General features: G+C 41.8%; 1 protein-coding gene across 3 annotated transcripts in view; it reads right to left on the bottom strand.

Moving 5' to 3' along the window:
- The window catches only part of LEO1 (LEO1 homolog, Paf1/RNA polymerase II complex component), a 49,089-nt gene that overhangs the window by 4,662 nt on the left and 31,930 nt on the right, over nucleotides 1–12,497 (bottom strand). For 2 of the 3 annotated variants that reach the window (XM_079913747.1, XM_079913749.1), the window contains exons 7-11: nucleotides 11,965–12,059; nucleotides 11,288–11,422; nucleotides 10,056–10,191; nucleotides 8,490–8,676; nucleotides 4,980–5,077 (exon numbers count right to left, since the gene is read on the bottom strand). In XM_079913747.1, the coding sequence (XP_079769873.1) occupies nucleotides 4,980–5,077; nucleotides 8,490–8,676; nucleotides 10,056–10,191; nucleotides 11,288–11,422; nucleotides 11,965–12,059 (651 nt within the window). The remainder of the gene's footprint in view (nucleotides 1–4,979; nucleotides 5,078–8,489; nucleotides 8,677–10,055; nucleotides 10,192–11,287; nucleotides 11,423–11,964; nucleotides 12,060–12,497) is intronic. The other variant, XM_079913748.1, reaches the window with a different exon arrangement.

The following is a 12,497-nucleotide window of genomic DNA, read 5'->3' as shown; positions in this document are numbered from 1 at the left end:
GAGGAAACAAGCAATGATGAACAACACAATAAATGAAATGAAAAATACTCTAGAAGGGATCAATAGCAGAATAACGGATAGCAGAAGAACGGATAAGTGACCTGGAAGATAAAATAGTGGAAATAACTACTGCAGAGCAGAATAAAGAAAAAAGAAAGAAAAAAACTGAGGACAGTCTCAGAGACCTCTGAGATGAACACAAAGCTTCCTAATACAGCCATGAATGCAGGTCCCTAAAGACACAGGAACAGGCAGCCCAATTGTTGGAGTTGTCTTCCAACAATTTATTTTTTAGACTGATTGTAAAACTCACATTAGAAACCAGCTCTCAGAATTTATTTAACCCAAAATATACCTAAGAATATATACAAATAAGGGTGTATTAAAGTATAAGTGACCAACACCAAGAGTGTCAAGGCTTCCACGGAAACACATTCAGAATCCCAACCACACTGGAGGGGAAGCTGGGACTACCCTGGTTCCAAGTTGCTGATGGCTCCATAAACAGAGGGGCCTCTAACAGGTAAGGCAGGGATGACAAGGGGGGAAGGGAGGCTCCACGAGGCAGAGCTGGGGGAGGAAAGAGAGACATGGAGAGGAACCAGACCACCAGCACCACATTCTAGGTAGTCCTTGGCAGGTCATCTCTTTCATCCAAGAAAGCTGAGACCTGGCAGTGATGCCCTTCCTTCCCATTGTCTGCATGTTCCTTTCCACAGCAGTCTTTCCCTTTTCCACAGTTTCTTCTACTACCCATCTTTCCACTTTTGCTGTAATTTAGGTTTTCTAAAGTTTTCACTGCTTACAAAAATAAGGGAGGATAAAAAGTTCTGTTTCTCTCCTTTTTTGTAACTTAGACCCTGTTGGGGAAGGGAAGCTAGCATTCACCCACTTTCATATCTGTTATTTACTATAATACAACTTTACAAGGCAGCGAGCATAAACCCCATAGAACAGATGAGGAAACAGACTTGGAAATGTGAGATGACTTGCTCAAGGCCATACAAGTAGTATAAAATAGCCCAAGATTCAGTAATCCAGTTCATTCTAATCCAGACCCATGCCCTTTCCCCATATCAAGGAATGCTCTGGTGACAACGGTGTTTCTCTGGGGTGGGGACTTGGGGTCTGAAAACTCGCTTTATCTCAGAGGAATAACCAGGCTCATGGCGTGTGGGTAGGGTTTAGTGTGCAAATAAGGAGAGGGACCTAGAGCAGGTCTGACCCCTTTCGTCCTCTCTCCCATAGTGACCCATGCCAGGACTTGAACTGGGGCAATAAGGGGAGGCAGAGGCAGGGGTTGGGAGGTCCAGGCAGAAGTAAAGTCTCTGTTGTCAGGAAAGGGGAAAGGAGGGGTACAGGAAGACTTAACGGCGAGTATTTGGGTGCGGAAGATAGAGGTATAACAGACAGCTAGGAGGCATTTATTTTAAAATAAAATGCCTGTATAACAGACAGCTAGGAGGCATTTGCAAGAGACATTTTTAAGTCAGGAAGTTACAGGTTTGCAATCGCCCAAACTAGAAGAAGACTATTTGATGGATCACATTTAGAAATCTCATTTCTGAGAATACTAGAAATAAACAGAAGTCCCATGGCACTTTTCAAGTTTTATTCACAGTTTCTGCTTGCCAAAAAATAAAACGGCATCTGCTTAGATGAGGATTCCTGTTTGCCAACAGTTCAACATACTAAAATACTAAATACTAAAATACTCATACATAAATGCATGATTAAGATGTTTCCTATCTAATTTAAAACAAGTATGTTGCAGAATAATTTAACAATTTTTGTCTAGTTATCTTCCATAGCATGCCACTTTCAAGAAAGACTGGGAAATATTAAATGTTGTAATTAACAATAACACAAGAACAAAATTCTGTTTCACATGAGAAAAGAGCTCACAGAAGCTCACAGTTCACAGGCCAAAATGATCAAAATACATTAAAATCATGAATAACAGGAACACAACAATGTTCCCACAATATGGCAGAACAATCCTTTGAATAACCCTCCCATTGAAAATTACGATGAGAAACTATGAACAAACCAAAGTGATGGCAAGAAAATAAGGTGTAATCAGAGACCTAAAATTAAGCAAAAGCAAGAACCCACAGAGATAAGCACAGCACGAAAGCAGGCTTTCTCCTTGAAGACATTTACCAAACTGTGTGAACATGAGCTTAAGGTTTTATGCCTTGCAGGGTGCTGAGGACAGGAGACAAGGGCCAAGTGGAGCAGATTAATAGCAGACCCCAAAGGACTGTATCTTTAGTGTTCAGGTGAAGTAGAAATAAACCCAGGCCCATTTCTCTGAGGCAGGGGTAAGCAAACCTTTTTGGTAAAGGGCCTGAGAATAAATGTCTTAGGCTTTACAAGACATATGTATGATTTCTGTTGCAACTAATCAACTCTGTCACTATAGAAGGAAAACATCCATAGACAAATACATAAATGAATAACCATGGGTGGATTCCTAAAAAACTTTATTTGAAAAAACAGGTGGCAGGCCAGATTAGGTCAGTGGGATGTAATTTGCCAACCCCTGTTCTAAATGCCTGCAGGATAATTTCTAATCTCTAACATTAGAACTAATTAACAGGGGATTAAAACAAAAAATTTAAAATTTCTAGGAAAATTCATAACCACAAGTCAGAACCCATACTTCCAGTAAAACTAAGAAGACCTTATTCCAAGAATATAATTTAAAGTAGTCCCAAGGTACCTGGCAGAAGCAAATATATACCATCTTTGGAGGAATCCATCAATCTAAACCACAAAAATTCCCATTGATCTGAGCTAAGTAAATCAGTTGCAGAGCACATGGAGAAATAAGTCATCATGAAAAAGAGCCAGCAGAAGTAACTGGCTGTAAAACCACACATGTAAAGATTTTAGACACTGGAATTCTCAGACATAAAAGACCATACATGTAGGTTTCAAATATTTAAAGACATTAAAAGGAGAAACTGAAAAATATAATTTAGGAGCAGAATTTTAAAAAATGACCAATTAGAAAAAGAAACTAAACCGCTAGAGATAAAAAACTGAAACAAAGTAAAAATTCAATGCAAGAGATTAACAATGTATTAGACAGCTAAAGAAAGAAGCACTGAACTAGAAGGATCTAAGAACTGTCCTAGAATGCAGGGAGATAAAGACATGGAAAATATGAAAGAGAGACTGAGGATCTGTCATGGAGGATAAAGTAAGAAGGAATAACATGCATCTAATCAGAGTTTCAGGAAGAAAGGAGAGACAGAATGGTACAGAAGTAATATCTGAAGAATTAATGCTGAGAAATTTTCAGAACTGATGAAAAATACCAATCTACAGATTCAGAAAATCTAACAAATCCCAATCAGGAAAATAAAAGGAAACACTAAGTAACATACCATAGCAAAATTCAAGAATAGCAAAGATAAAAATAATCTAAAAGACTTAAATAGGGACTTCCCTGGTGGTGCAGTGGTTAAGAATCTGACTGCCAATTCAGGCAACACAGGTTCAAGCCCTGGCCCAGGAAGATCCCACATGCCGCAGAGCAACTAAGCCCTTGTGCCACAACTACTGAGCCTGCGCTCTAAAGCCCGTGAGTCACAACTACTGAAACCAGCACACCTAGAGCCGGTGCTCTGCAATGAGAGAAGCCACCGCAATAAGCCCACGCACCACAACAAAAAGCAGACCCTGCTCACCACAACTAGAGAGAGCCCGTGCACAGCAACAAAGACCCAACGCAGGCAAAAATTAATTAATTAATTAATTAAAAATAAATAAATAAAAGGACAAAATAAGTAGGCCATGGGGATGTGATGTACAGCAGAGTGACTACAGTTAATAATACCGTATTGTGGCCTTCCCTGGTGGTACAGTGGTTAAGAATCCGCCTGCCAACGCAGGGGACATGGGTTTGAGCCCTGGTCCAGGAAGATCCCACATGCCACAGAGCAACTAAGCCCATGCGCCACAACTACTGAGCCTGCGCTCTAGAGCCTGCGTGCCACAACTACTGAAGCTCGTGTACCTAGAGCCTGTGCTCCACAACGAGAAGCCACCGCAGTGAGAAGCCCATGCACCGCAACGAAGAGTAGCCCCCGCTCACCACAACTAGACAAAGCCCACGTGCAGCAACAAAGACCCAATGCAGCCATAAATAAATAAATAAATAAATAAATACTGTATTGTACAATTTAAAGTTGCTAAGAGCATAGATCTTAAAAGTTCTCATCACAAGAAAAAAACATATAACTATAACTAAACATATAACTATTGTGGTGTGATCATTTTGCAATATATACATATATCGATCAAATCTTTATGTTGTATACCTGAAACTAATATACTGTTATATAATGTTACATGTCAATTATATTTTGAAAGAAGACTTAAAATTTCTCAGCACCTGTACTCTTATAATTTGAAAAGGATACTGTCAAAAACATAAGTTAAAATTCCTTTGGAAATTTATTTCAATAATAGATGGGAATTTATTTTCTTGAATTACTCAATACTATTTCAAATATGAGTTCATCTAAATAAAAACAGATTTTTCTACCATAAGAATTATTTCTGTAATTTAAAAAATATATTGAAAATAAAAAGAGAAAAAGAAAGAAGAGATACATGCTCTGATCTACCCATACTAATGATTTCTAGTTCTCTAGTCGAGCCTTGTATCTCAGGGCCATGTGTCTTCCCCCAGGCCTTTCCATCTACCTGGCATGCCCACCCTGGCTGGTTTGCCCTGCACACCTACCATTATTCCTTCAACACCCAACGAGAGGTCTCCTTCTCTGAGCAGAGGTATCAGACCCTCCTCTGGGCCACCCCTAGTCCTGTTACTGGATTTATCTCTCTGAGCTTCAGTGAAGTGTGTAGACATCTATCTGTGCTCCTGGGCTGTGAGCTCCTTTTCATTCCAGGAGTTGACTTGTAGGTACAGGGTAAACCTCTAGAATTGAATAAATTTGGTTTACCTCATCACTGGTGAGTTTCTTTGCTTTGAGTAATCGTTGAGCCTTATCTTCTTCTGATCCCTCATCACTGTCTGATGAATAGATTCTGGCTCGTTCCTCTGAAAGCAAAGGAAGAAGATTTGTAAGTGACTTTCAAAGACAATGATCCATTCATTCCCAGATTTTTCTTCTGATGAATATCTTTAGTTCCTTTGTACATTTTTTCCAGAGGAAACAAATAATTAAAAGTTTTTAAAACTTAAAGGTAAATGTGGGCTTCCCTGGTGGTGCAGTGGTTAGGAATCTGCCTGCTGGTGCAGGGGACGCGGGTTCAAGCCCTGGTCCGGGAAGATCTCACATGCCACGCAGCAACAGAGCCCGCGCACCACAACTACTGAGCCTGCGCTCTAGAGCCAAGAGCCACAACTACTGAGCCTGCGTGCCACAACTACTGAAGCCCATGCGCCTAGAGCCCGTGCTCCGCAACAAGAGAGGCCACCGCAATGAGAAGCCCATGCACGGCAACGAAGCATAGCCCCCGCTCACCGCAACTAGAGAAAGCCCATGCACAGCAAGACCCAATGCAGCCAAAGATAAATAAATAAAAATAAATTTATTTTTTAAAAAAAGGTAAATGTAAGTTTAGATATGTTGAAATGAAGCACTTATCCTCTCAAATACAAGAATGGTTTATCTGACCACTTTATTTTTGGTATCTGACCACTTTTAAATATTAAAAAGGCTTGTGCAAGCTGATTAAAGAGACAGACACCACTATTTCCAAATAAGTTTTTAAAGTCTGAGTCATTCTTTTATCAGGGTAACAGTTAATTCCAAAATAAGTTTTAAAGATAAAAGCAAGAGGTGGGGGCTTCCCTGGTGGTGCAGTGGTTGAGAGTCCACCTGCCGATGCAGGGGACACGGGTTCGTGCCCCGGTCCGGGAAGATCCCACATGCCGTGGAGCGGCTGGGCCCATAGCCATGGCCGCTGGGCCTGCGCATCTGGAGCCTGTGCTCCGCAACGGAAGAGGCCACAGCAGTGAGAGGCCCACGTACCGCAAAAAAAAAAAAAAAAAAAAAAGCAAGAGGTGGTTTCCTGGTCCTGTAAAGATGGTTTGTTGCCAAGTGGACATTTCAAAGGGAGATGGAGATGAATAACAGCCTGTGCTGATGCCCCAGCCCAGATGAAGCGCAGGTAGAATAAGAACAGGTGATGTTAGACCAACCCCCTCACCTCAGAACCCAATGCTCTCCCCTTCTCCCCACTCCCTGCCTATCTGACTATTGGACAGAACTGATCACTAATGAACTTCTCCATTAGGTTTTTAATCACTGGGAAACTGAATATTATATAACTCTCCCCTAAAAAATCCTCAACTTTTTCATTTTTATTTAGTGTATATGTGATTTATTTCCACAGTTAATATTTTCTGTGGGAAATCTGCACTAACAAAAAAAATAAAAATAAAAATAAAAGGTCTAGGGGCTTCCCTGGTGGCACAGTGGTTGACAGTCCGCCTGCCGATGCAGAGGACACGGGTTCGTGCCCCGGTCTGGGAAGATCCCACATGTCGCGGAGCTGACCGCTGAGCCTGGGCGTCCGGAGCCTGTGCTCTGCAACGGGAGAGGCCACAACAGTGAGAGGCCCGTGAACCACCAAAAAAAAAAAAAAAAAAAAAAAAAAGTCTCTGTACTATAGTCCCAAAATAAATAAAATGCAGTTGCTGTGAAAAAGGAGAAGGGAGTTTCACAGGATGGTCAGAGAAAGGGAAAATTGGGTGTTCTTATAATTTATCATTCTAACAGGGCAAAACCAGGAACATGGTCACCCAAGGTATACCTTACATTGTACAGTGATTCCCAAATCTCTATCAAAGCTAACCTGGGGGGGATTAGATCCTCATTTTATAGATGGGGAACTCAGTATTCAGAGACATGGAGTCACTTGCCCAAAACCGATGAGTGGTAAGAACAATGACAATAGTTTGGGGTAACATTTATTTAGTACTTGTTATATGCCAAGGGCTGGATGAAGTACTTTATATGTATTATGTCATTCGATTCTCAAAACAACCTCATCATGGTATAAATACTATTACTAATAGGTTGTTCTTTTCTTGATAAGGGTAACAGAAAAGAGGTACTGTAACTTTCCAAAAGTCATCTAACTAAAAAGTAAGAGAGTTGGGAATTCCCTGGGGGTCCAGTGGTTAGGACTCCGTGCTTTCACTGCTGAGGGTGTGGGTTTGATCCCTGGTTGGGGAATTAAGATCCCGCAGGTCGTGTAGCACGGCCAAAAACAAAACTAAACAAAAAGTGGCAGAGCTGAGTCCAGCCCAGGTCTTCCATCTTCAGGTTCAGTTTGCTTTTTTAAGCATGACATCTTGCTGCAGGCTGTGGGGAAACTTCTAGAGATAGACACGTCAGAAGTCGATCGCCTTGGTTCAAGAACTGTCCACGTACCAACTATGTGTCTTTGGGCAAGCCACTCAACCTCTCAAAGTCTCCGTTTCCTCAGTAAGAACAAGACAAAAATGGACCTTGAGGCATTATGCTAAGTGAAATAAGTCACACAGAGGAAGACGAACACTGTGATCTCACTTGTATGAAGGATGTAAAAAAAAAGGAAAACAAAAAACCAAGCTCATAGATACAGAAAACAGATTAGTAGTTGCCTGAGGTGTGGTGTGGAGGGTGGAGGAAAGGGTGAAGGGAGTCAAATGGTAGGAGCTCCAGTTAGAAGATAAATCAGTCATGGGCATGTAATGTACAGTGTGGTGACTAAAGGTAATAACACTGTACTGCATATTTAAAAGTTGCTGAGAGAGCAGACCTTAAAACTTCCCACCACAAGAAAAAAAATTCCGTAACTATCTTCGGTGGCAGAAGTTAACTAGACTTATTATGGTGATCATTTCACAATATATACAGATACCGAATCATTAGGTTGTACACCTGAAACTAATATAATTAGTTCAGTAATCAATTTTTTTAAAAAAGAACAAGACAATACTAGTAACTGGGTCTTAACATTGTTATGAGGATCCAATAGGATGCATGTTTGAGTATTTGCCTGGGATTCAGTATGTGCTGAATAAATGTTAACCATTATAAATTATTGGTACTTGTGAAAGAAGGGAATATGCAATGGAGAACTTTGAAAGAAAACACATGTACTCGCTGAAAAACTGAACTTCCTGATTCTTAAAAACTGAACTTCTTGATTCTTAACTAGTAATTTAAAAAGTTGAGAGAAGTTCCAAATATAATCGGCAGACTTTCAAATCAGAAAGCAGAAGCTCAAGGGATGAGTCTGAAAGCGAGAGGGCACAGGCAGCTTCTGCCCTTCCAGGCTGACCTGAAAGGATTCCACAATGAGTCTTTAGCTCTGTAGACCTCAAAATGTCTCACTCATTAACACTGGTTCCTTAAAAACAAAATGTCCAGTGACTGAGCATTCAGAGTATGCTCAATGCAAAGATAAATTCCTGGACCCCGACATGATGACATTTAATTTCTGCCCAAACTCACCTCGAATGCCCCCTTTGTACCGGTTTTTAATGGCAGCCAAGCTGATGGACTCCTCACCTTCCTCCTCCTCATCATATCGATCAGGTTCTAGGTAGCTAGCACTCAGCCCCCGCTGGTGCTGTTTCTCTCTCATGCGGCGCTGCTGAGATTCCCTACGAATAGAAGCCCTCAAACGTTCTTCTTCTTTCTGTAAAGAAGCAAATAAATTACTGAACTTTAAAACAAAAAATGAACTCACTTAGTGCCCCCTTGAAACTACTTTACTGTAAAGAACACGTAAATGCCTCGCCCAGGATAACACCAGTTCCTATGTCCTCAGGGTACAGTTCTCTCCATTTTACACCTCTGTACCACACAGGGTCATCACCTTGTTCAGTTCGAAGGCGTGAAGAAAACACAGGGTGAAGAGGCAAAGGCTCCCTCCCTCACACCAACCGCCCCATCAGAACTGGCACCGGCACAGCCTTGGGAGATGCAGCGTCCCCTGTGCTGCCAGGCAGAGCCCAGAGTGTGGCGACCAGCCTGAGGAACCTCGTTCATGTCCAGCGGACGCCTGAGGGAGGCGGGTTCTCTTCACCCTGAGACAGACACCCGACTTGCCCAGGCTCCACCGAACTACCATGGTGCCCACATATTCCAGTCTGGGGCCCTCAACCCAGAGAGCTCCCCAAAGCTCCTGATGGCAGGATGGGGAGGTTCTGGTGGGGAGGGTCCCTGAGCCCCAAAGCAGAGCCTTCATTCCCTTCCATCTGCCTGGCTTCTAGACATTGGGGTTCACTAGGCAGGGCCAGGGTATGAGAAGTCAGGGGTATTCTGGCGTTTCTTTGATTCCTCATTTAATTGCTTTATTACTGCATACAACTCTAATTCTGTTGCTGGACACTGTTTCATTAAATAGTATGTGGTTGTGCTGAGTATAGAGTAAAAATCACTGTCAGTAGAACAGGGATTAAGAACAAACTAGCTGATTCCTTGTGCATTTCCATGCAAGCTGGGGATGTGAAGGAGGGCTTGGGGCATCTCTCAATGTGGTCCTGGAGTCTTCAAGGTCCCTCCAGCTCCCCTACCTTCAGGAGAAAAGGGGGGAAACTTCTTGTCTATTTATATTCTACCTAGACCAAATCTCTCGAGCATTTCCACTGATTTTTGACATGGACTCTAAACCAGACATAGATGATTTAATCATCCTTGAAATTATCTGTGAAAGTTCAGATTCTTTCAGTCATCTGTTTGCCAAACTCTCAGGACCTAGTGGGAGAGAACCCAAGCCAGGGTTTGTTTTCATAAATGATTTAATCATCCTTGAAATTATCTGTGAAAGTTCAGATTCTTTCAGTCATCTGTTTGCCAAACTCTCAGGACCTGGTGGGAGAGAACCCAAGCCAGGGTTTGTTTTAGGACTATCACCCTATTACCCATTTGCCAAATGCTTAGGAAATGAAACCAGCTCTGTGTTCATGCCAGCTGGAAGGATAAACAGTGGGTCAGTAGGAGATGATGAACAACATTTTAGGAAATGCTATTCTTAATATTCCAAAATTCCAGGATAAGCCTCAGCCAACATACCTTAATCATCTCTGTGCGCTGGCATTCAGGGTCACGACCAGCCATTGGTAAGATTCTAATCTTCTGTGTCTTTGAACATCTATCTGCAAGTGACAGGGTCATCTTTCTATGTGTGGCACTGTCTGTAGAGTGAGGTCTGCAGGAAATGAACAAAAATACCTCATTGTTTAGCAAATACATTTGTGAGCCAGTCATATCAACATCAAAGGAGGCCAGTGACCATTTCCTATTCTCTAGAAAAAAATAGGCAGGGACACAAAACAATATACTAGATGGGGATTCTGAACTTTCTTCATTCTGTGGCTTACTAAAACATTCTTATCTCACCAGTAAAGTGAAGTACGGAAAGCTGGAGTAAAAAAGGTTTGCACAGCACAGTTACCCTCTAGAAGCAGTAAATGGATGGTCTTAAGCAGCACTTACTGAATACTAAGTGCCAAGCACTGTACTTTTATGTTTTACATATTACATGACTTCACTGTCACAGCTCCTCAATGAGATAATTATTACATTTTATATATTAGGAAACTGAGGCAAGGAAAGGTTGAGAAAGTTACACAAGGTCATGCAAGTGGAAATGGGACTCAGATACAGGTCTATCTGATTCCAAAGCCTATAATCTTGACCATTACAATTTTCAAAACTGTAAGTCATAACCAAGAATATTGTGCCCTCTCCAAAGATAAGCATTACCCAAGGAGGATGGTCTGCTTAGAATCAAGAAAAGAAAAACAGGAATGTTTCATTGTAGTGCCTACGCTGCCTAGACAAGGGGGATACTCTCGATAGCTGACCTGAGTATCCTGGGCTGCTTGGGGGACACATCCTTGGAGAGGTAATGGATGTAGCAGCCTAAAGAACAAGATGACCTCAGCCCTCACACCCACCAACTCACTGCCTTTCCTCTGATTGCATGCACACTAACAACCTCATTACTGCACTGACCTGCAAGTATTCTTAGGCCTCCTGGCAGTTATAGTAATCACTGGAATTAATAAACTGACATTCTGGTTTACATAACAGTCTCTTGGAAGTTTAGGTAGCATGACCTGGTTCCCTGTGAAACAGCAACTTGACAATATAGCCTTTGAACCTTCAGAGCTGAGAACCAGATCTTGGTCTTTGGGGAACTATACTGCAAGGTTATGCCAATCAGGAGTCAGGCACTTTGAACAACACCTATATTTCACCGCTTTTATTGTAACAAATAGTACGTTGATGAGAGTAATTACCTGAATGTGAGTTTGGTTTTAAAGACGGCTTGTCCCTGTAGACCGGTACCTTGTCTTATAAAAAGGTGGTTGTGATCGCCCTGCAGTGGAGCCTTGTAAACATCAAACACCTCATTGCCTAAATGCAGGGACATGCTGAAAAGAAGGAACACTTCACATGTAAGTCAGAAAGCTTTCACTCTATCATTTTACTTTACTTAAAATGTGATTCAGCTGCTGCTTTCTCTCTTTACACACGATTCAGAAGGAAGGAAAGAATAAAGAAGGCGTGATGTGGAAAACGACCTACACAGAAGTACAACACTCTGTATGTTTATGCTTAGAAGTAAAACATGCTGTGACATTCACTCAGCCTCTACCACCTTCCCAGTGAAGGGCAGTTTTACTAAAGCGTCAATCTGTAAGGAGGGAGGGAAGTTGGTCTAACTTCTCCAGACTACTATGCTGGAGCCAAAGAGGACAGTCACATTTCCGGCCTACTTTTAATGTCTTCCACCAGCCTGTATGACCCTCAACTGCCTATTTATATTTCTCTCAGGTTTTCTTTGCAATGCCAGGGACTAAACAATGGAAAGTCTTTAATAAGAGGTGTACCCCAAATAAGCTCATATTCCAAAGCTTAATCTCTCCCAGCCACATTCTGGGCATTTCCATACTCTTCAGGCATTTGTGCTCACCTTCCATCGGACCACTTGACTATTCGAGCATTGCTTTCTTTAATTTCATTTCCTTCTTCATCCCGGCGTATCCTCCATCTTATAGTATTTTCTACCTGTTTTAAAACACAAGTGCCTCAGAACACTGTAGCTTGTGCTTCTTCTCTCAAGAGACACAAAATCACAGAATAAACGTGCATAGATAGTGACAGAAAAACAGACACTGAAACCCTCTTGTTTTAATCACCTAGAGATGCTGCATAAAATAACAGGAAAGAAAGTATGCTTAAGTGAATTTCTGAGCTCCCAGTGCTAGAACCAGAGACAGAGCTCAGTGCCAGAGCATCTGAGCAGATGCTAAATCTGTGGTAAACTCCAGAAGTTTTAAGACTCAGTAAGAGCTAGGAGGACAAGAAATAAGGCTTGAGGCCATATGAAATGGCAATTTAGGATTGAGACTCCCTGTATAAACAGGTTCTCTCACAGAGCTAAAACTCCAATAAATGTGGGACTAAAAAACTCTGCCAACTGGCCTAGGGAAGCTCCCCACACAT

Source organism: Stenella coeruleoalba (genome assembly GCF_951394435.1).
Source record: "Stenella coeruleoalba genome assembly, chromosome: 2".
NCBI classification, from domain to species: domain Eukaryota; kingdom Metazoa; phylum Chordata; class Mammalia; order Artiodactyla; family Delphinidae; genus Stenella; species Stenella coeruleoalba.
This window is presented reverse-complemented; position numbering and strand designations above follow the sequence as displayed.